We start from the raw sequence: 23,976 nt of genomic DNA on the forward strand, positions 1-23,976 counted from the left end.
AATGTCAATCCAGATTTAAACCAATGGCTGTTCGGCGCACGTGCTTCTGTTTCTGGTAACCATAGAAACAATGACCGCTGCAGAGTCAGAAGTCTGCTACTCTGATTTACTTTCTACTGGTGGAAATGTATAACTATATTTACATGAACGTTGATTACCTAAATCACTAATGATATCGTCAAGAAAGCGGGAGAAACCTAAGGTAGGTCGCTTAAACGTAAAACACCGGTTTACGGTAACGTTATGAATGCTAACGCTAATTTTAACGTGTTCGGGGGCTGCTGAGGAATGTGTTTAACAAGCCCGTTTGTTTTACAAGTTTCAGTAACGTTAAGTAATATTTCTTCTCGCCATGTTCAGTCGGAATGAACCGTTTAAGTGAAGCCTTTGAAGCGAAAGCGATGAAAATCTCTGAGAGGGACTTGAGTGATTTTTCCCGTCCTCGATTTTCCAACCGGTTCGTAACATAAGGAGCAAACAAATCAAAACACGTAAACGTTTATCGCTCCGTAGATCATCAAAACGCTGCATTCGCCATCTGCGGAGAAATCTGTGAGTGTGATAAAACTCGGAAGTGGAAGACAGGTGTAATCCTAAAGGAGTTCAGCCTGAAATGTGCTATATATGAGCCACAATGCATTTTAGGGGGTCTATTAAGATTTGAATTGCAAATGCATATTGAACCGATTACTCAAATGAGCCTCTGTTAAAAAACGGCAGTAAATTACTGTTTGCTACAAATAACAAAAAAAAAAAAAAAAATCAATTTTACCAGTCAACTTAGTAGAGCTCATTTAACTGTCTGCAAATATAGTTTAGATGATCTGCTATTATAATGCATTTGATAAAATATAAAATATAATAAATATGTTTGAAATAAATGATGGTGGTGTTTGTGCACGCCAGTACACAGAAGCTGCATTTATTTGAAGTCTGTGTAATACCACACAAATATAGGTGTATATGCTGTGTATGAGGCATGAATGCATTTACACACAAAATACAAGGTATTCGATGTTTTAATCCCATTAATAAGGTTTAAAAAATTAAATAAATACTTCTAAATATTAATAATACTTTATTATTATTATTATTGCTGTTGTTGTTTTAATACTAATAATAATCATTAATAAGAATAATAATAATGGTATTATTGTTTTGTTTTTATCATTTAAAATGAAATTATATTTTTGTTGTTGTTCAATCTGTTATAGGTTCATATAACTGATCATTTGCTTTTTTAATTTTCGTGATCTGATCATTTTAATTCATAATTTAAAAAACTTATGATTTAAAACATTTAATACGATATTTTTTTTATTAATATTGTATTTAATAAAATACATTATGACAATCCAAATACCATTATTTGTTATTATTATCATTACTGGCTATTTAGAACTGTTTTTTGCTTCTGGGCTGTAGTTCTTACAGCAGGGGGAGACGCATTTAATATAAAGAATATTTAAATGAATAAAATAATAGACAAAACATGCCCTAATTATAGAGGTAGCCTCTGTGTTTCTTTAACTCAGTGTAATATATATATATATAGTTAATAGTTATAGCTAATTGTTATAGTTGTTATATATAAAAAGTGTCGAGGCAGAAGCAGGAAGCATGAGGCAGGCAGGAAGGATGTGGTCTAATGGGGCTGTACACAATGGAGCCAGAGTAAGCTTCGTACACAATTTTTTGATTTCACACATTGTGGTGTATTGTTGGTTTGAACAATCAGGAACAGCAGTGTGTGATTATACAGGCTAGAGCACATATGCTCTGCGTTCAAAAAGATGCATGTAACTTAAAAGGATTTCAATAATTTCAATTATATCACCTAATGTGCATTTACGGTCCCAGACCAGTGTACTTTTCAACGCAGAAGCTAGAGACAGAAAGCTGAAGCGTCGCCATAACGACCGTGCGGCACCAGCTGCTGCGGACGCATGCGCGTTACCTCTCTCCCCATCCGCGTCCACCTCGTATCCTGTTTCAGGTCTAGCGAGCTAACGGGGTGGCACATATGGCCATCGCCGTGGTCGAGGTGTTTTCTGTAGTTTCCTTTGTTTACCCCGGTTCCTCCGATATGCGGTTAAAACGCTCTCGCTGACAAAGGACGTTAACATTTTCCACCCGCGCTGCTCTCACCTTGATGAGAAGTCGGAAGAATGATCGCATCCCTGTCTAAAGGAAATCTGCTTGACGTGCTGCAGGAGGGTCCTAACGAGGTACCGAACTCCGACCCGAACCCTCATGTCCGTTTACGTGTGCATTGCTCGTTTCACGTGTAGGTTCTGTTAAGTCCAGGCTCACTAAAAAGTTAAAACCGGTAGCTGTCGCAACTTATGAAGCGTTTTACGCAAGAAACTCCGACGGCGTTGTATTGTTTGCATCTTCTGCGAGCAGCTGCTGTATAACAACGGATACACGGGCTCTTTTGAATGTAGTATTTCATGCACTAAAGTCAAGTTTGTGTACAGTCGTTGTTTTTTGTTTAACAGCTGCAAATTCATAGAGCACATGCGGACTAAAATACTTGATCTGCATATGTAACATGCGTTGGCATACGTAGGCCTACTGTAAAGTCTGTATATTTATAATTAATAATGATATAAATGCGTTTTGGTAAAAGCTTTGAAAATAATGTACGAATAAAAATAGTCTGTTATCAAAATATGGCACGTATAGAATGATTTGCACAGCAGAAATGATAATATTAGCGGTATAATGTCAATAGCAGTCCTTAAGACTTCTAATCAGAAAGAAGGATTGTCCTGGCAGCTAATAAACAATGGGGGACACAATCCTATTAATCCTGAATCGACAGAGACTGCTGCACATACACTTACGGGTTTATATGATGTATTTGGTGCGTGAATGCATTCACGTGGAAATGACGATTACAGAGGTAACGCTTTGAAAATAATGTTTTGCATATGTAGCTGTAAGCTGTATATTATGCCATAGATAAGTTTATTAATAATTTTAGTGGTTTGTTAGTAGTAATGCCAATGGAAGTCTTGATAGGAAGTGGTAACGTAAAATCATAAATAAAAACAGTAAGCTTTAAATTATGCCATATATACATCACAGTTTGCACAATAAAAGTTATCATTTCAGTTGTTTGTTAGCAGTAAATGTCAGTCAGACAGAGAAAAGAATGGACTTGACGGCTGTTAAACTATGTTATGCACAGGCCTACTAATGAAAAATCATATTTTGTTTAGTGAGCTGCCAACCTTGACAGCATTTTTGGGGAGCGAGCTGGGCTTTGAGGCACATTGTGCTATACATGTATTCTCTATTCTGCTTACTTTGATATACTTATAAAGATTAGTGTAGTGCTCGATTACTTTATATTTTTAAAATTTAGAATAATGTGATAGTTTTTAATGCAGAAACTAGCTCTGAATAAGTGTTAAAGTTCTTTTAATCTGTGGAAATTACTACATCATGCACTTTGAAATGGTGATAAGTGTGGGAGGAGGTGTTAAACATATTATGCCATTTCAATAACCATGTGCACTACCATCAGACTTTTCCCTACTGATGTTACCTAAGACTGAGTGCTTCTACATCTGCCTGCCCTTCGGCTGTAACCATTAAACCGTCAAGCGCTGTTCTCAAACCATCATTGATTTTTTGTTATGAATTCCAACTGTCTTAGTCTCTACAGATATTTCAAGTCCACATAGAATATAAGGCGAGAACACAGCAGAACGGCAGGCTCCATTGATGGAGATGTATCGCTCTGTCGGGTCACCGTGTGCTCATTTGTGCAGCTGGCTGCGCAGGACTATTACTACCTTCCAGTTTTACAGCACGGTCAGCATCTTACAGTGCATCTGTGCTGAAAGCTCTCGGTGTTAGCTGTTCTCACTGGGAAGCCTGTCACTCTGGGCCACTGTTAAATTGAAGTGAGACAGATTTGCTTCAGACAGAGCTTGCATTGTGCTAGTCAGCCCACCATGTGGCAAATCAATAAATGCTGCTGTGCATGGAAGCCCTCGTGAAAAACATGCAGAGCTCGTTTTGTTTTCTTTACTTTGGTGTTTTACCTGACGGTGCTTGTGTTGGTATTTGATGTGAACTACACATTCACAACCCAGGAAAGGTTTTCATCCAGATTAATAGGAGACTGTGTTTTGTCGAGGTGTGACTCTTGAAGTCACAAATGACTGTTTAGTTTAATTCAAATGTTTAGGGGTCAATAAGGTTTTGAAATGTTTTTTACAGAAGTCTTATTATATTCTTTTATGCTGATTTGATGCTCAAGATAGATGCTTATCATGATCAATTTTTCGAAGACTCTTGTGCTACTTAATATTTTGTGGAAGCTGTGATACATGACATTTTTGATGAATAGTTATATACATCAGTTATTTGAAAAATAACTTGTTACTGCATTAACAAATGTCATTTTAGAATTTGCAAAAATCATAATACTACTGATCTTACTAAATAGTGTATTATATATATGAGAATTGTTTAAAAGAGTAGTTTATCAAAAACTTACATTTTTTTGCTTCATTTACTCCATAATTAAAAATGTTTCCTCCCAAAAAGAAACATGAACATCTACTTTTATCTTTAAATGAATAACCTTTAGACTTCAAAAAGGAGGAGGAAGCATCACAAAATTAGTCCTTATGACTGCATTAAACTCTGAACTATAATATGATAATTCTTATTGGTCAGGAAATAAAAAAAAAAGTGATCACCGACTTTATTTACCGTATTTTTTTTTTTTAATGGATCAGTTATTCTGGTTTATAGCACTTTTACAATGCAGATTGTGTTTTACACAGTCTTTACATTATTTAACAGGAAAATAGTGTGTCTATAATGCTAGAAGGCAACAGTAAATGTTTCATCATTGATTCATTGACGTCATCGTCCCGCTCGGTTCAGTTCAGATAGTATAGTTTACTATATTATAACAAATGATTAAATCGCAATTACACTGATATTGGAACGAATAATCAAATCAAGAATCTGTGAATAGCATGTCAATTTTGTGAACAAGATTTTCCTCTAACGTACTGGACTCGTTTAGTCTAAATAAGTAAATGCTGTTTCTACATGCTGTATTTTTTTCTGCATCCCACATTCTTCAGCATTTAAAAAAACCTCATTTTTGCCAGAGGGTAGTACTGCAGCAAACCTCACCGCTGTCTTTATGTGTTCCTACATGTATTTGCTGAAGAGGAAGCGTGAACGTGGGGAGTTAAGCTGTCCTTTTGTGACAGGGCAGAGAAAGTGCAAGTCAGACTAATCCACTCCGTTGAACCCGGGTGATGCTGACCAGCCGGGGTGAATGAGGAGGGACTTGTTCTGTCAAAGCAGGTGCATCTTGAGCACTGAGGCAGAAATTTCTTTTGACAACGGGTATCCTAGTGGGTATCAACACAGGCATATCCTGCATAACCTCTCCACCAGGACCGTCAGCACTAATGATAACTGGGGAGGTATGCAGTTTAGCGGCACTAGAGTCATTGGCTCCATTGAGACTCCACTGATTTGTGCTTAGGCTGGGCCTGAGGAAAATAAACCTATACTGTAGAGTAGATGAGGTTTTGTTTAAATTGCAAAAATGGGATCAGTTTTGGAATCATCAGTAATTAAAGGGAAAAGGTGGAAGTTGCAGATATATAATTGTCATCTGGTTTTTAATACATGCTTATTTATATACACTCCTTTTTAAAAATAAGTTTGGCATTAGTAAGATTTTTAAATGCTTTAATTCAGCAAAGATACATTCAGCTGATTATAAGAATAAACATAATGACGTTGATCGGTGTTACTCTTTTGAACTTTCCACTCAAAGAATCCTGAAATAAAATGTATTATAGTTTCCAGAAAAATATTTAGTAGCACAGTTGTTTTCAACATTGATAAAGAGAAATGTTTCCTGAGCACCAAATCAGCATATTAGAACAATTTCTGAAGGATCATACTACTGAAGTAGTAACTGCTAAAAATATTAAATATATTCAAATAGTAAGTTTGCACTTACCTGTATGAAATATTTGTTTTTCTAGCAGCAACTGGCTGCCTATGTGTCTTGGGTTAATGCACAGCTGAGGAAGAAGCCCGGACTAAAACCTGTGAGTGATCTACGACAGGATCTCAGAGATGGTGTGGTTCTAGCACACCTCATTGAGATAGTGGGTAAGCCTGTAAATTCAATTCTAATTATTGCAGGACTGTATAATACGGCATTGTATTGAGATGTGTTTTATATATTTGGCAAGCTGGGGAGCTGCTGGATGGCATTCATTATGTGCCACGTGATGACCAGGAGAAGAAGCAGAATGTGGAGAAGGTTCTGCAGTTTGTGTCATCCAAACGGATCAGAATGCCACAAACGTCTGCCAGGGGTGAGTTACAAAGAAGGCTTTTAATCATGGTTAAGCTGATGAAACTGCTTATTCAAAATCTCCTCTTTCTCTTTGTACTCAAAGACATTGTGGAGGGGAACCTCAAATCCGCCATGAGGCTCATCCTCGCTCTAGCTGCACATTTTAAACCCTCTGCATCAGCCAGTCACAGAGCTGGAGCTGGCATTGGCAGGAGTTCCACTGGCTCCTCGGCCAATCACAGACCTCATTCCACCATGGCCATGGCCCAGAATGCAGCAGCAGCACTGGCAGCAGCCAGGCAGGATGCTTCTCGCCCTGGCCGCTCCATTTTTCATCTAAGGCAAGAATGGAGGTACATGTAGCTTCATTTTTTAATTTCATATCCTGCACCTCCTTTAAAAGAGTTTTGTAAATGCCTACTTCCATGAGTAGCTATTTTTAAGTCTCCTTCTCATTTTATGGGATAATTCACCCAAAAATTCAAATTACCCCACGATTTACTCACTAGCACATTCTCGCTATACCTATATCTTACGTCAACTAGCTGAAACTCCACTCTGTCGTACAGAGATTAGTAGATCTGCCCCCTGACTGATGGTTAGTCGACCAGAATAGGCTTGGTCAACCAGAATGTTGTTAGTCGCTTAGTCACAAAAAAATCAGACGATTTTGATCTTTCTTAAGAATTAGTTGATTCAGTTCCCCAAACTGTGTTATCATGTTATCAGTGAAAACATAAATTCCGGTCTCTTTGATTTGAAATATTAGTGCTAATAGTCCCCCTTTTGTGTTTCAAAGAATAAATGAAGTGACCTAATAAAAAACAATGACAAAATAAAACGGATTAATCATTGCCCTCTTGCTGCTGTAATTAGGAGTTGCAGCTCAGTTGAGAGGTAGCATATGGATAATCAGATCTCCAGATCTAAGCATATGTTTCATCCACAACTTAAGATTTGATGTCACCTCAGCAATAATTAGCGTGCCCTTAAAATGATTAAAAATATATATTCAGAGAAAGTTGTTTAGTGTACAAATAAATGGATCATACATACTTGAAACAGCTTTTTACAGTTTCTAATCTCACGGTATTTTTTGCTTTTAGTCGTGGCTGCAGTGGTGAAGAGGACAGTGACAACCCCTGCTGGAGTGTCCGAGCATTGGTTCAGCAGTATGAGGGCCAGAGAGGGACAATTGAAGAGGAGACGGGAGCAAGATCTGCTGGGTAAATAAAAAAAATTTCAACGCTAATATTTAAGACCTAGTAGTTAATTATTATTGGAGCAAAGCATTAGTGAAACCATGTACATCGACAATACGTTTAGCTGTAAATAATTTGCTTTGGTTTTGTAAAAACCAACCGGCTTCCCAGCATTCTCGTCTCTTAGTTACAAAATATACACAAACAAGTTATCACAACCCCTCTTCTTTATTCTGCTTTTATGAGAGGAGACCACATAGATAGGCTGGAGGAGGCTGTCACGAGGATTTTCTCATTGCTTGTTTTGTAAGGCCTGAGATGTTCCTGCCCACAGGCTTTCTTTAAGGCATCATCATGCTTTGCCACCGAAAACCAAAAAATGTGTGACTGTTCTTTTATGTGGGACATGCTGTGATTTTATCCGGAGGAGCTGATTCAGCGATTTAATGGTTGTTCAGCAGCTGATTGTCCAAAAAGAACACCATTTGTACGCTTAGTCGTTAATACTGGTTTTGGAGATGTATGTAAATGTCTTTAAAAATGTTATGTAAGAAAGCATTCTAGGACACTGTCAGGTCAGTGACTTGTAAAGAGGCACTTGGATCGGTGATAACTTGGCAGATCTAGAAAGCTACATTCGGGTAATGCTTAAACTCAAATGCTTTAATAAATCATTCAGACGTTTATATTGACCGTTTAATGTATAGGTTTTAAGAAGAATGACTGAAAATATCAAAATATTGTTTCTCTGCACATTTTTCTTCTTTATTTTCCTTATGAGGTAGGTATTTCTGATATCTCTGCAATCCATCTACACAGAACAGATTAGTCTGCCATAATAGGCAGCTTTTTACTTTTTTTTGATTTCTGCAGAGATCATTTTAGATTTCCTTTCTCTCAGAGGTGTTGCAGTGGTAATGTGCCGGCTTTTGATGTGAGCTTACATGAGTGACACTCGTTCAAGATTACAATGTCACAATCATTCCATTCATTTTACCACAGTATTATTTCATTATCTTTTGACAGTTCCATTTATTAAATAGTAGTGACAGACAAATATATGAGCTACGCTGATCTGTGTCTGCAGAATCATTTACAAAATCTACCAGTAGCCCAAGGAATTTATAATGCACAATTGTTTTTTTTTATTTTTAATAAAACAATATGTACAAAAATTTAAATGAACCTCTAAACTCATAATTAAATAGTTTTGGCTAATATGGGCAAAAAATAATGCCCCTTTCCTCTGAAAGAAAAACTTTTTATTCAGGAAAGAACTATTAATTTGTAAAGAGTAAAATGTACAATAAAGGCAAGAAATTTCTATTCATCAAGTAAATCTAAAAGTGTATTGTGGTTGTCACAGAAATATTAAGCAGCAGCTGTTTTCGAAATTGTTTCTTGAGAACCAAAATAGCATTTTAAGGCGAGACACTACAGGTAAATAGAGTAAAAAAAAAACTTTAAAAAAAAAATCTTACTTGTCTAGTTGATTGATTACATTGATAATTGCAAACATTTTTATATCACAAGTTTTCTATATTAAGTTTAAATATGCAAACGAGGCATTATTTAATGAAATATGCTTTAATAATGCTCTAATTTGCATACCTTTCTAGAACAAACATCTAAACACTGTATGAAATTTTTTTGACATATTAGAGTCAAACATTTTTTGTTGAATATAAGCAAATTATATATGAAAACCTTTAGGATATAGACAGGGAAACAAGTTATAATTGAATTCTATTACTACAAATCGATAGTTCTATAAAAGATCTTTTGGATGTTTTCTTTCCACTAGTCTGAAACTTTTTTTTTTACGAAAAACCAAAAAGCCCATAATCTCACATTTGACAGGTGCATGAAAAACAGGGTTTTTGACTGCAGCGTCTCTGCCCTTAAAATGATTTCTGCAAAATCTAAAAAACATTTTAAAAATTTCACCCCAAACTTTTGAATCATATACTCAATTGTATGTTGGTTAATCATGTATATAATTATAGCAATTTGATAGTAAAAATGTTTGGAAATCAGAACTGAGCCGATCTGTGCCCACCTACAAGCCAGACAGTCCGGTACCAGCCCCCCCTCTGTCAAAATACCGGTCCTAACAGATGGGGAGAGAGGCAGGACAGAGAGAGAAGACGAAATAGAGGGAGGGCTGGAGGGGGAGGGTAAAAAGAGGAAGGCCGGACTGAGTCTAACATCTCCGCACAGAAAAAGAGGAGCTAGTGAGGGAGGGTGGGAGCGCGAGAACTAGACAGGGACATGCAGATCTCAGCAATGGAGAGCTTTATGAAGTGAAGGAGTCGTCTTTGAACAGGTTGAACTGGAAAGAGGAATAATTAGCCCAACTCCCAGCCGGAGAGAGAAGGGAGGTAGGATGCAGCTGCCTTGGTGACAGTGCAGTGCCGCTCTCTCCTGTCACCGTGGACGGATTGAAAACAGGATTTCCATATGGACAACGTCGGGTGTATCTGAAGAGGCTTTGAACTCACAGATAGGATCCGCTGTCAGTTCCAGGCATGGTGATCAAGAGGAGCTAGTTAGCAAACCGGTGGCAATGCTGTAGACACTGCATGCTGAGACAGGACTCTAAAGAAGTTGTCTGTAAGAACGATGCTGATGTCTAGACTTCCTTATGGTCTATGGATGAATAAACGTGGTGCAGAGGGCTAGAAACTCTAGAACCAAAATGGGAGCCAAACAAATCAAATGGTAAGATTCTATCAAAGCATATTTGTTTCAAAGGAATAGTTCCCTTAAAAATGACAATTCTGTCATTGCAAAATACTTTTTTTTTGTGGAACATAAAGATATATACAAGACATCTTCTTTCATGTTCTGCAGAACATAGGTTTGTAACAACGTGAGCGTGAGTAAATAATGATAGAATTGTTATTTTGGGGGTGAATTATCCCTTTAATAAACACTTAACAGTTGATAGTTCTATGAAAAGCAAGTTTACAAGTGTTTTTAGTATTTTTTTAGTAAAGTTGATTTAGCATACTTTTTGGGGCTTCTCAGTAAACATTTCAAGATTTTCAAAATGAATTAATTAGGAGAGTTGGCAGACTGAGGGGATGTGAGCTACATAGACCATTAATGATGTGATAACATTGTGAAGGGTTCAACTTTATGCAAATTCTTAGCAAACGCATGATTCACCGATACAGCAGGAACGTTTTCTAGAAGCCGCCAGTACAGCGACTTGCTGACTTCCAGCGATTTAATGGTTGTCAGTTAGAATCCGCCTGTTTGTTATTGTCTGGCTGTGAATGACAGCTGTGACTTCTTCAGAGGATATGACCCAGTTTACTTCTCTACTATATGTCACATACAAGATTTTGAATCATTTTCTCTACTGTATGTCAGTGCCACCCGTGCGGTGCTCTAGCAACAAATTTTGTGTCATTGGCATCTGCCGTTGACGTTTCACTGACAATATTTCACTTTGAAATGACTTGAATGCATGTGGATTTGATAAGAAATATTGGAAGAATATTCCTCTCTTGTTTTGTTATAAAGCTGTTTGTTTTCCTTACAACAGTGCAAAGAATGCCGGATATGTCTGCTCAGCCTTTTCTCTCCAAAACAGCCTCCCAGATGTGAAATAATTCCCGAACTCTCACCCTGGCAGCCGAGAATTTCCGTTATGTTGATGTTTTGCATCAGCTGACCTTTTTCTTTAAATAACACAGGTTCCTGTGCCCAATTATTGATGCTGAAGCATAAATACACTTTAATGAGCTTCCTGCCATCCCACCAAATGACTTCTGGGTCTGTGACAGTTGTCTGATGAGCTCTCATGAGAATCATCTAATGACCCTTCAGACTGACTAATCTCATGTGAGAATCTCAGAGCAGATCTCAAGTTTATTTGCGTTGGACCACTTGTTGGTCATTTTTGCGGTTTGATATGCGAGTGTGTGGGAGATGTGAGAAATGGTTCTGAGATCCGGTAATATTTTATCATGGGAGAAGACGTTTTGGGAGGATCACAGGGAGCTCTGTTAAAGAGATTATTGGGTTACTGCTGGGATTCTGTAGGCAGACTGAATCATCAGATCAGGCTTCACCATACAGCAACAGTTCTGTATGTTCCCATTGCATTCAATCAGTGGTTATATAAAACCCAGTCAGTGCATGCTGCAGCAGCTTATGAAAAATGGAGCACATTTTACTTGTTTCTTTTTGTTTTGCATTTCAAAAAGAATGGTGAGAATACTTTGCATAGAAAGGATCTCAGCCCAGGCTTGTGTTTCATCCAGAGAAAACAGCCTTAGCGGATCTTTATTTATAACTAGAAGAACGCTTTGTGGATTCGCTTTGATACCGTCCCAGTGGAATCAGTCAGTCATTCTCTAGCTGTCGTTTTCCATCCATCTTTGCTGTGGATAAAGGATGTTTCAGCAACAGCAATTGCTGATATTGTACACTTCAAGGCCATTTGAAATGCCTTCGCTGTACAGTGCTGAATGTGTTAGTTTTCATGTCCTCTGGGCAGCTAGTTAAATCATACACTGAATCTGATGGTTTTTGACATCTAAATGCCAGTTCTCACTAACAACACAGGGGAACGATATCATTGGAATCACTTTCAGAATGACTCTTTTTCCGAATGATGTGTTAAAAACACTGACAATCTGTTCTACTTAAAATAAATTGTGGATGTCAATATTGTTATCCTTTTGCATTGGCTTCCTTTATAGAAATCATGCTTGGACACTTAAAAATTCAGTCATCATTTACTCACCGTCATGTCGTACAAACCTGTTTAAGTTTCTTTCTTATGTCGAAAACAAAAGAAGATATTTTGAAAAACCAAAGAGATGTTGGACCCCACTGACTTCCATAGAAAAGTGCTGAGTTCTGGCTTCTTGGCTGTCTTCTGACTCGATGTACATATGTTGCGTCATACTTTGAGTTATAGGTCAGCCAAGAGGACAGAACTCAGTGCTCATTCTGTCAGTCAGTTATTTTTGTTATAATTAGAAATATTTTTGTCACAAAAACCCATCGAGTTGCTTCAGAGGACATGTGATAACCCATCCAACCCCCGAAGACATATAGTTTAGTTTTACGTCACAGTGCTTTCGGATATATTTTTGATTTATGAAGCTTCAGAATAATGGCTGCCATCCACCTGCATTACCGATGCTGGAAGAGCCAATAAGGGCAATAAGGGATGCACAATATATTGGTACCATATTTTCAGGTATCTGTTTTGTATTTAACTATGCATGTTCATGTCTGCTAATTTTACATATCAATGTCATCTAACACCCATCTTTCTGACCCCAAACAATCAAACAGTAATGTGCATTAGAACGACTTGAGCCAAATCTATGGATCAGAATATTGTAGAAAATTGGAGATAAGCCATTAAATAATAAAAGAGACACCTTCCAAACCACACAGGTAGACACTAAAAAGTTCCTTAACAGACACTTAGCAACACCCTGGCAACCATCCTAGAACTGGTACTCTCGTTTAATACACCCTCTACTTAAGTCTTATGTTGTATATTTGTAGATTTCACATCAATATGCACATTGTTCATAGAGACTTGTTTTTAGACCAGTGGTTCAAAATCAGTACAAAACTCAGTGAGGGGTTTTTCCATTTTAGTTTAGATCACGAGTTTCAGTTCAGTTCACAGTGTCCATCTATTAATTGTGTTTTCCTTTGGCAAACACAGCACTGAAAGAAGAATGAAATGGTGGAAACTGAACTGAATAAGTAAGGGTCTTTAGTGTCTGAGTGGGTCACAAACAGGAGGGGGTTCTGGATTTGGTTTTGAAAGAGAACAGTCCCCTTAGTTCCCCCTCCCCACAACGTGAGAAAAATAAAACAAAGAGAGTAATGTGGAGTGCGACGGGCCGCCTCTTTCAGGATCTCTGCGGCCCGCAGCCTGGATTAGGACAATGAGAGCCAGCACAACATACACACTAAACAAAAAAAAGAAAAGACAACAACAAGCACTCTGTTTCTTTCCAGAAGAAGCATTGTTGCTTTGTTAAAACGACAAAGCAGTTCAGCCTTGGTATTTTGTCTTCATCCATCAAACATAGAACATAAATCATTTACAGAGTTTTGTTTTTTTTTATTGAAGCACTGCACCAGATCCACACAATGACAATTGGCATGAAGAAACCCCAGGCCTTAATCTGTCTGAAAATAAACATGCATCCTCCAAAGGTCACCCAAGCGGGATCCATTCAATCTATGTGTTGGTGGAAATGTCACTGTAACTGAATGGAACCAATGAGGTGGATGGGATTTATTTCTCAATTTATAAGTCCAATATTGATAATGCCTGCATCGTCACACTCTGTTCATTCTGAAGGTCATTTTTGTCAAAGGGTGCAGAACTGTGCTTTTATTTTTGTGACTTGGATTTGGAGGACAATTGATGTGGGAGGGTTTAAATTTGCATGCATCAGGATAGCAGACTGAGAGTGGGTGAGGATACTGGAGCTGCAAGTGTTTGCTGTCCCTTCACGGACTGGCCCATCATGAGCTGAGTTTAGATCCATGTCCTTCACTTCAGGGCTTAAAAGACATTGTGGTGTCAAGCCTTTACTTTTGTCCAGGAAAACTGAAACTAACAGAAATATACTCTTTGTTCATAGTTTTCACAATTTCCTTCTTACAAATACATAACTTTCATTTAAAAAAAAAAGATATATAAAAAAAAGCAGCTTTCTGTTAGTCAGCGCTGCAGATGCACATGATCAATTTGAATATGCATGAAGAATTTTTTTCCAAAATGCTGTGCAATCCAACTAAAATAAAACAAATAAAAAAACACAATATAACAATACAACTGAATGGCTACATGAAAGTATTGACAGAAGGTGTTTTTAAGGAGGTATTTAAATACTGGTGTGCAGCTTAAAGCGATTGTGCAGCTCGAATAGAGGCTGGTAATTTGTTCCATAGACTAGGACTGGCATAAAATAAAAAATGTAAATATGGGAAATGTTAATGTAAATGTGCTTGTTTGATGCACAAGTATGGAAAAGTTTCTATTTTATATAGGGTTGCAAAGGAGTGGAACATTTCCTTTCCCAAGTTTCTAAGTTTCTGGAAACTCTTTACCTTTTTGCAACCCTATTTTTACAGTATTTGGTTTTGCTCTTTATATGTGCGTTGATCAATGTTCATGTGTGAAAAAAGACCTAAATTAAATATTTTCTTTGCTTAAAACAATCATGTCCTCTCAAGAGACACGCATTTAACCTTAGGTCATGTGATTTGCTTTTACAGTCTATTTGAGTTTTTTTTTTTTAAGCAAATGAGTCATTCTAGAGACTGTATTTTTAATACCCTATATTTTAAAACATATGTTTGACATCTATACAGAAATGTTGTACTGAAAAATTCAAACTGAAGGTGTTATAATTTTCATGCATGAAAGACATTGGCTCATGATCCTGCGTCTTTGAAATGGATTAATGGTGCATTATTGATAGGGCATCAGATCAAACACAAGAGCAGATCCTGACAGACTTTGCTGCTCATATCTGCAAAAGGTCTCCATGGCAACTGGTTTTAAAAGGCACTTTCCTCCTTTGCTTCAGGACTGTTTATTTTTATCTAGCTCTGCCTTCCTGAAAAAAACTGATGCAGCACCTGATAACAACAGAAGCATCCGTCTTTGTGATATTCTAGCTCACTTTTGCAACACTTTCATGATAATTCTGCAATAAGCAGAATTAATTTAAAGGGGATGTTCAAATGAAAATTAACTTTTTCTAATCATTCAATCAGCCTGATGTTGTTCCAGACTCATAGAAGAGTGTGTACACAGGCATAAAAATGTTCGGTCTATGACCAGAAATAGAGCATATGGACTACTTTTATGATAATTTATGGAATTGGTTGGTTGGTTGATTTATTTAATTTATTGTAATTACATTTTTGTGTGGGCACTCATTTTTGTGACAAATCAGGACATGAATTTGTATAATGACATGGGTATTACAAGGTGAATTTTCAGGACACTTTTCAAAAACGCTTATAAATCATACAGTGTAGCAAATTGTTCCTGCGAGTGCATGGATTAGTAATTATTTTCCATTTACAATCTACAGTTCTGTTAGGGTATTTAATTAAATGTAATTTAAAAACAGTAAAATGTTCAGAATCAACAAGTGTACATATGTATATGTATGTATATAGTAATTATGTTTTTGTATTCTTCCCGCAGCCTCAGTTCATCAAGCCCCACCCACACTCCCAAAGACTCCATCAGCCTATCAGACGTGAAGGCAGGACTATTAGACACCTTGTCCAGGGAGAAAACAATTAAGTCAGGTATTGATTCCTTTCAATCAGTCAGCTGGACATTGATGGTCTCATCCACATAAAACTGTCATGATCAATCTCGGTTTGTCATTAGAAGACACAGTGAAATTGGCCCTGTGTGACCAGGCCATTGTCTCGGGGCATGATGGTCTAGCAGGTGGCTACACCTGGGAGGACAAACTGTGTGAGCAGCAGGAGCATCTGGAGAGGGAGATGCAGGAGGCACGGAAAATGGTGTCTAGTCTACAGGTGACACTAACATACATCATTTCCTAATTTAGTTTAAATGGCTTTTAGAGGCTTATAACAGATGGTTTTGCGTGTTTTACAGGCTCTCCTTCTCCACGGTTCATTACCCGAGGATGAGCAGGAGGTGTCGCTCAGTCTGGGTGAGGGAGTTGAAAATGCGGAGCAGCAACTGGTGTGTATCTTTATTTCTGTCCCGACTGTGTTTTACCCCAAATTGGCCTCTTTTCTTCCATATCCTGCATATCCCTCCCTCTTGATAATATGTGACTTCCTAGGCCCCTCCTCCCTCTCCCCCATCTCTCTCATTCTCTCCTGCTCTTTCACTAAGCTCTATCAGGGCAGATCATGTTACTCTCACGGTGAACTTTGCTTTGTTTGTGGGAGAGACGCAGGTATCCATTTCTCTCCTTCTCTCCTACAGTGTCTGTTTCTCGCTTCCATTTCTTTACTATTAGGTTATCGTGTAAACTTGTTCTTTATGTATTTAATCTAGCGTGTGCTGTAGTTTTGGTGGTTTTGTTTTGAAGTAGCAAAAACCCTCTGTTGCGGTGCTACAGGTTGTAATACGAAGTCGCCTGGACCAAAGCATGGAGGAGAGTCAAGAACTAAAGGTGGGTATTTTAGTTCTGGACTGTTTCGTTCATTTTGTACCAGATATTTATACAGGATTTAGTTTTTGAAGCAGTATAAATAATTTAAACAATATATGTAATATAAATGCTTTTAATCAGGGATACATTAAACAGTAAAAACATTTATAATGTTAAAAAAACTATTTAAAATTAATGCAGTTCTTTTTTTATTAACCTTTTATTAAGAACCTTGAAAAAAAACTATCCACAAAATATTAAACAGCAAAAATATATTTTAAATGGTAATATTATTACCTTTTTTACTGTAGTAAATGCAGACTTGGTGAGCATAAGAGACTACTATACTGTATTAATGTATTTGTTTTCAGTATCATTTTAGTTAGTTTGACTACTTTATGATGATACATGATCCCTGCGATAGTTTGTTCTGTAAGATCTTATTTATGTGCTGATCTTGTCAAGTCCTGTTGTTTTTTTATAACCAATCTATGCTGTAAAGTCTCTAGAGTTATTTTGCTTATTTGTGTTATATTTACATGTAGAGGGAGCTATTGAGGTTCAAACAGGAGGCTCGCAACCTGCAGGGAGTAAAGGTAAGCCTCGCATACCTCCACACGTCTTTAAAATAAGACCCTCACACTCACATTACCAAGAATTCAATTAGTCTCAGACTGATATAAAGCAGAACAAGTTATATATGCGAGTTGAGATTGATTGACTGTCATCACTCAGGATGCTCTTCAGCAGCGTATGGCAGTGCAGGAGTCCTCAGTCCTGCAGCTCAAACAGGAACTCCTGCGCACCGGTATGGCCAAAGACGAGCTGGCGGGACAAAATGTGAGCTGACGTCTTTTTGTGCTTTTTATATCCATATTATTTTTGTTTCAGCTATACCACATCTGAGATCATTTGTCAATTATTATGTGTGTATATTTATTCTTAGGCCGAGCTACAGAGGAAGCTAGAGGAGCGGAACAGGCTTCTCAGCGAATATAAGGCATGTCTTGTTTTGCAAACTATAATAATGTTTATTACAAACATTTTTTCCACAATATATAGTATGACCTCTAATTACTGATTAGCATTTTCAGTTGTTTTTATATAAATTGTAGAGTTTTTTAGTTTGATTGTTATATAGTGATTAATGTTTTATTGCAACCTTAATTAAAATTTTTGTATGTGTGTGTGTGTATATATATACACACACAAGATTATATTATTTAAATGCTAAATGAATAAACTGTTATCTGTTTTTTATACGTTTTAAAATATATTGTTACTAGTTTTTATTATTATTATTTCATTATTGTTATTTTTTTACAAAAGGGTAGCTTGAGTTTAGTACTTTAATTTAGAATGGATTATTGCTTAAAATTCTGCAATTCCTCATATTAAAGGATGCCTTTTTTAATCAAATGCTGATTTTCAGCATTAAGCTTCGGTAGATATACCATATCTTTTTCTATAATATATTCAAACTTATTGCCCTTATGCTGTACAGAAAGAACTGGGCCAAAAGGATCGGCTTCTGCAGCAGCAACAGCTAAAGTTGGATGAGACACTTCGCAAGCTGACAGACGGCAGCAGCCAGCAGGTACCACATCAAACACAGCCCTGCAGACTCTACTCCAAACTAGCTGTGAAGGAGAACTGCATGATAGGAATGGAAATGCAGGATAGTTATTAGATTTCTGGATTTATATAATGTTCGGTTATTATTGGACATTTTGTATTTAGTATTTACATTTACATTTACATTTAGTCATTTAGCAGACGCCTTTATCCAAAGCGACGTACAAATGAGGTAGGCATATAGAAGCAAATTAATATCAGCAAAAGGGCAGTAGTGCATAAGTGCTCTTGAGTGGGGTCTTGTCTTACCTAACGCAGACACAAGGCTTTTTTTTTTTTTTTTTTTTTTTTTTTTTTTTTTTTTTTTTTTATTAAACAAGAAAAAGGATAGGAAGGAACAGGAGAAGAAGAAGAGAGTGCTATCAATGTTGGGTCAAGTGCAAACGAAAAAGATGAGTTTTGAGTTGGTTTTTGAAGATTGCTAGTGACTCTGCTGCCCTAGTGGTAACGGGCAGATCGTTCCACCAGCGAGGAACAGACCAGGTGAAGGTGCGCAAGAGTGATTTTGCACCTTTTTGTGAAGGCACTGCAAGACGCCTTTCGTTTGCAGAGCGTAGGCACCTGGAGGGAACATATGATTCAATTAGTGAGTGTAAGTACGAGGGAGCGGAGCCTGTGATTGTCCTGTAGGCCAGCATCAGGGATTTGAATTTGATGCGGGCATCTATAGGAAGCCAGTGTAAACTAATGAAGAGGGGTGTGACGTGGGCCCTCCTTGGTTCGTTGAAGACCACCCTTGCCGCTGCATTCTGGACCATCTGAAGAGGTCTGGTTGTAGAGGCTGGGAGGCCAGCAAGGAGGGCGTTGCAGTAGTCAAGTCTACTCAGGACTAGTGCCTGGACGAGGATCTGTGTAGCGTGTTCTGATAAGTACGATCTGATTTTCCTGATGTTGTACAGCGCAAACCTACAAGATCGAGCAGTTTTTGAAATGTGCTCAGTGAAAGTTAGCTGGTCGTCAATGATCACTCCAAGGTTCCTAGCTGACCTAGACGAGGATACAGTAGCCGAGCCTAGCTGAAAAGATAGTTTGTGCTGTATGTTGGGATTGGCGGAAAAACGAGGAGCTCTGTTTTTGTGAGGTTTAACTGCAGGTGATGATCCTTCATCCAGACTGAGATGTCGTTTAGGCACGCAGAAATACGTGCAGAAACAGTGGGATCGTCTGGTTGAAAGGAGAGATGGAGTTGAGTGTCGTCAGCGTAGCAGTGATAAGAGAAGCCATGCTTCAGAATGACAGAACCCAGTGATGTCATGTAGATGGAGAAAAGCAGTGGCCCAAGTACTGAGCCCTGAGGCACTCCAGTATTGAGGTGATGAGACTCTGAGACATCACCCTCCATGATACCCTGAAAGACCTATAAAAAAAGATAAGGTAGGACTCAAACCACCAGAATGGGCTGTTCCAGAGACCCCCATCTGCCTGAGGGTTGATAGGAGAGACATTATAGTTGAGAAATTTTTGAATATATATATATATATATATATATATATATATATATATATATATATATACATACATATAAACATACATATAGAGTGAATGCTTTTTCAACTTAATTTAAAAGTTTGCAAGTAGAAATGTCACTAAGGCAAGTACAGGCCCGCCCAACCCAGCAGGAAAAAATATTGTTGATCCCTAATGAATCTGTTTACCTCTTAATGTAACTGAAGGCTTCTGCAGTTGAACAGTTCAGTGTGAATGAGAATGTTTGTGTGTTTCTCAGGCTTGCCTGCAGAGGGAGCTGGAGCACAAGGAGAGTATTCTCAAAGAGTTAATGAGCCATGAGACCGAGGAGGTAACGTGCCTATAAATAATACACAGTTCTCCCCACAGCTGTTTGTTTTCGCACATTGCAGATTATGTTTAGTGCTTAAATTATTATTTATTACATTTTCAAGTAAAGACTTGTCACCTTGTCGTCTGTTTCAGCTTCCTGGCTCGCAAAACAACGGCTACTCACACCCACCCGTCACAACATCAAAAACACACCATGGGGTAAATAAGCCTCAAGCCTTTTTTTTCCTCAATTAATTTATATTAAATAGAGAGAGAGAGAGAGAGAGAGAGAGAGAGAGAGAGAGAAATGTAATTGTGTCTCTTTTAGGCTGAGGAGCTGCAGTTAGTAAGAGATGCTCTCCGTAGTCTGAGGAATAGCTTTGGGGGTCACGACCCTCAGCATCACACCTTGGACACCCTTGAGCAAGGAGTATCCAGCCTGATGGACCGCCTCTACGACCTGGAAACACGACACAAACAGGAGAGGAGGGTACGATGAATGTTTATCCGTTCTCACACAGCTGTTATTGCACCTGATCATCATCCTGTTCTCAAATCAATCTGTTTCTTTGTAGACGCGAGGCAAATCTCCAGGACATAAGGCGTCGCACTCAGATCGAGACTCCTGGCCTCCTACTTCAAGTGAGCATGCAATTAGCACATTAGCAATTAACAAACAAAAGTTACAACACAACAAACACGAGCAACGGCACAACCTATGCGTTGTGTTGAGATTTCATTGTGCACTACTGAGCCACCTTACAGGACAGCTCAGTGCAGGAAATGATATAACCATTTAAATAAATAGGAATATTATTTCTATCTTTTGTCTGGTTTCCCAGTAGGTGTGTGGCTACTGAAGTGAATAATCTCCTCTGCTCACTTACAGAAATGGCTCATTCTCAGAGCAGCCCTGCGTTAAACTCATCAGCATGCACCAAAGTCCTGTACTTCACTGACCGCTCACTCACGCCATTCATGATCAACATCCCCAAGAGGTCAGTCAGACTCTGTTGCACATGTATATGTGGCTTGAGTGGATCTTTAGCCTTAAGTAAATATAATGTAATATACTTTTAGACACATTACCATGGACCACAGTTTGTTAGGATAGAATAATATTTGGACGAAATACAGCTATTTGAAAATCTGGAGTCTGAGGGTCTAAATCTAAATATAACGAAAATTGCGTTTAAAATTTTCCAAATTAAGTCCTTAACAATGCATATTACTAATCAGAAATGACGTTTTTATATATTTACGGTAGCAAATTTACAAAATATCTTCATGATTATTTAAAAAATGGCATAAAAGAAATTCAGTGTATTGTTGGCTATTGCTACAAACATGCACATGCGACTTATGTGGTCTAGGGACACATATGTGCTATATAAGATTTTCCATTGTCTAATTTCAACAGACTTGGGGAGGTCACCCTGCGAGACTTCAAGGCTGCTGTTGATCGGGAAGGCAATTATCGGTACCATTTTAAAGCACTGGATCCAGAGTTTGGCACTGTGAAGGAAGAGGTACTGCCACATAATCCGTCAACAGGATATTTGCTCATTACGTTCAAGCATCTAAATCAGTGTTTCTCATACACAAGGCCAGGGCCCATTAGAGGGCCACGAAGAGGGTCTTTAAATATTTTTTGAACAGTAGTGACTTTTAAAGGGATAGACCACCCAAATATGAAAATTCTGTTATTAATTACCCTCATGTCGTTACAAACTGTAATACCTTTGTTCATCTTTGGAGCACAAATTTTTATAAATTGGCTGAATTTATTAATAGCTATATAAAGTTAAGACTAAATCACTGATTTTACATGGACTATTTTAATAATGTCCTTACTTTAATATCTTATCTTAATATCTTTCTTGGCCCTGACTATGGAAGGAGAACAGAAAGCTCTCGGATTTCATCAAATATACAATCATTTGGATTTCTAAAGATGAACTAATTTTCTTATAAGTTTGGAACAACATGAGATATACAGAATTATTTATTTATTTTTTTTACAATTTTGCATATAAACTACCCATGGCTTCTCCCAGGTGTTTAAGGACGACACAGTGGTGCCCGGCTGGGAAGGGAAGATCGTGGCCTGGGTAGAAGAGGATCATGGGCAAAGAGGGTACTGCATTCATCTACACAGCTGTTACCACATCCGTTTCTCACCATTTAAGCTCACTCTCTTCATTTTCCTCGACAGGACCTAACACAAGTCAGCAAGAAACTGTCTTAGAAAATGGAGACGTCTGTGCCAAAATGAAAAAACATTGACTTGCACTCAAAAGTGTTCAGAAGACGGAGATTTAGTGTCCTAAGAAAGTCAAACCCACCTTTACTCTGTCCTGCATGAGCTGAACAGCAGAATGAACAAGAAAAGACATGGAAGATCATTGCTACGATCACCATATGGAGGAAGTCCCATCTTGTGTCCTGTCCAGACCAGTATTACTCAAACATAACTGTACAGAAGATGGGAAAACTCTTTTAGATCTCTTTTAGAGGTCTTGCCATAGAAAAGACACCCATACAAATGCTTTACTAGCAGACAAACTCTTCACTGTGACGGAGGAGCCTTTTGTTCAATTCTCCTACTTTTAAGTAGGTTCTGCCAGAGTACTTTTTTTTTGTTGTTGTTGATTTCGATGAACCAAAATTTCTATGATTTTGCTGTGGATAGAGAAGTAGGTAATCTTGACTGTCAAGAGTACATGTGTGAATGTGGTTATGAATCTTAAGAAAGCATCTCTATACAGTAAAAGTATGCAAGTATAGAGCAGAAAGGAGTTGGGCGTCTGCTGTTGCCTTGCTGTGAGATATATACATTTTTTTTTTCCCTAAGACATATGTTAGACACATTCTTTATGAAGTTCTGCAAAAAAGACTTCTCCAAGGACCAAAGTGTTTTGCTTGATTGATATAAGATTCAATTCGTCTTTTTAAAGAAGCCTTGGTTTTAACATTTAAAGAGATGATTTCTTTCTTTTCTTTTTTTGTATGCATGTCTTTTTTGTATGCTTGTCTGCACTGAAGATTTGACTGTAGTATAAATGTGGTGAAATTACAGCTCATGATTTTGAACATAGCACAACATAATATGTAGTACAGATAAATTGCATTATCACTTGCAGGCTTTCAAATACAATGATCTATCTTTCAAACGTTAACTATCGGATCATGTTCAGCTGCACTGATTTGAGTTTACAGGAAAGTGCCTGGAATCTGCTAAGAAAAAGAGGTGCCCAGGGTTTGCCTTTTGTATTTTTGTTCTGTTTTATATTTATGTAAATATGTTAATATTTCAGAGACAGAGCGAGGCATAGTGCCTTTACACTGTATAAATGATGTCTTATAAATACTGAATAATATTTTAAAGATATGAAAATGTCCCCTTTGTATCCAAAAAAGACACACAATTATTCTCATCAGAGAAGCCTGTAGCTAACAAGAACCGTTCTGATGGTGACGCAGGTGACTGTGACATGACTCATGATTACTGCTGGTTGCATTGCTGGTTAAAGAAGAACGTTATCTGGATTGCAAATAAACAGTTTGAAGCAGTATACACTGTGTGTTTTTTGTTAAATAAGCTTTATTAAATGCAAAAGTATTTTTTGCATTATTTAAAAAAGGTCCACAGGGGATAAAAAAAGTATCAAAAAACTCACAAAAACATTTATGTTTATTTATTAATTGCATATGTTATGCATAGGTAATTATCTCAGTTTCAAGTATTTTAATAAAAAGACTGAAGCAAGAAGGATTTTTCCTGTTATGATTTATTATTACTTGGACACATTTCAACAAAGTTGGCAAATAATACTAAAGGAAA

At 37.6% G+C, this 23,976-nt stretch overlaps 1 protein-coding gene across 5 annotated transcripts; it reads left to right on the top strand.

Moving 5' to 3' along the window:
* The first annotated feature begins 57 nt into the window (after positions 1 to 57).
* Positions 58 to 23,707, top strand: dixdc1b (DIX domain containing 1b). Of its 5 annotated transcripts, none has more exons than XM_043221546.1 (21): positions 58 to 202; positions 6,042 to 6,171; positions 6,255 to 6,380; positions 6,465 to 6,714; positions 7,468 to 7,587; positions 15,782 to 15,888; positions 15,974 to 16,128; positions 16,211 to 16,300; positions 16,686 to 16,739; positions 17,264 to 17,314; positions 17,454 to 17,558; positions 17,665 to 17,718; positions 18,223 to 18,315; positions 20,080 to 20,151; positions 20,286 to 20,351; positions 20,461 to 20,622; positions 20,708 to 20,774; positions 21,022 to 21,130; positions 21,553 to 21,661; positions 22,190 to 22,269; positions 22,348 to 23,707. In XM_043221546.1, the coding sequence occupies exons 1-21, from the start codon at positions 170 to 172 to the stop codon at positions 22,352 to 22,354; spliced, it is 2,040 nt and encodes a 679-aa protein (XP_043077481.1). In that variant the 5' UTR covers positions 58 to 169; the 3' UTR covers positions 22,355 to 23,707. The 5 variants fall into 5 exon arrangements, with proteins under 5 accessions (XP_043077481.1, XP_043077482.1, XP_043077483.1 ...); XM_043221547.1 differs by having other exon boundaries at positions 77 to 202; positions 6,045 to 6,171; XM_043221544.1 differs by lacking the exon at positions 58 to 202 and adding an exon at positions 1,973 to 2,228.
* Positions 23,708 to 23,976: the final 269 nt, after the last annotated feature.

The sequence above is a fragment of the Puntigrus tetrazona genome, chromosome 21 (assembly GCF_018831695.1).
Source record: "Puntigrus tetrazona isolate hp1 chromosome 21, ASM1883169v1, whole genome shotgun sequence".
Lineage (NCBI taxonomy): Eukaryota > Metazoa > Chordata > Actinopteri > Cypriniformes > Cyprinidae > Puntigrus > Puntigrus tetrazona.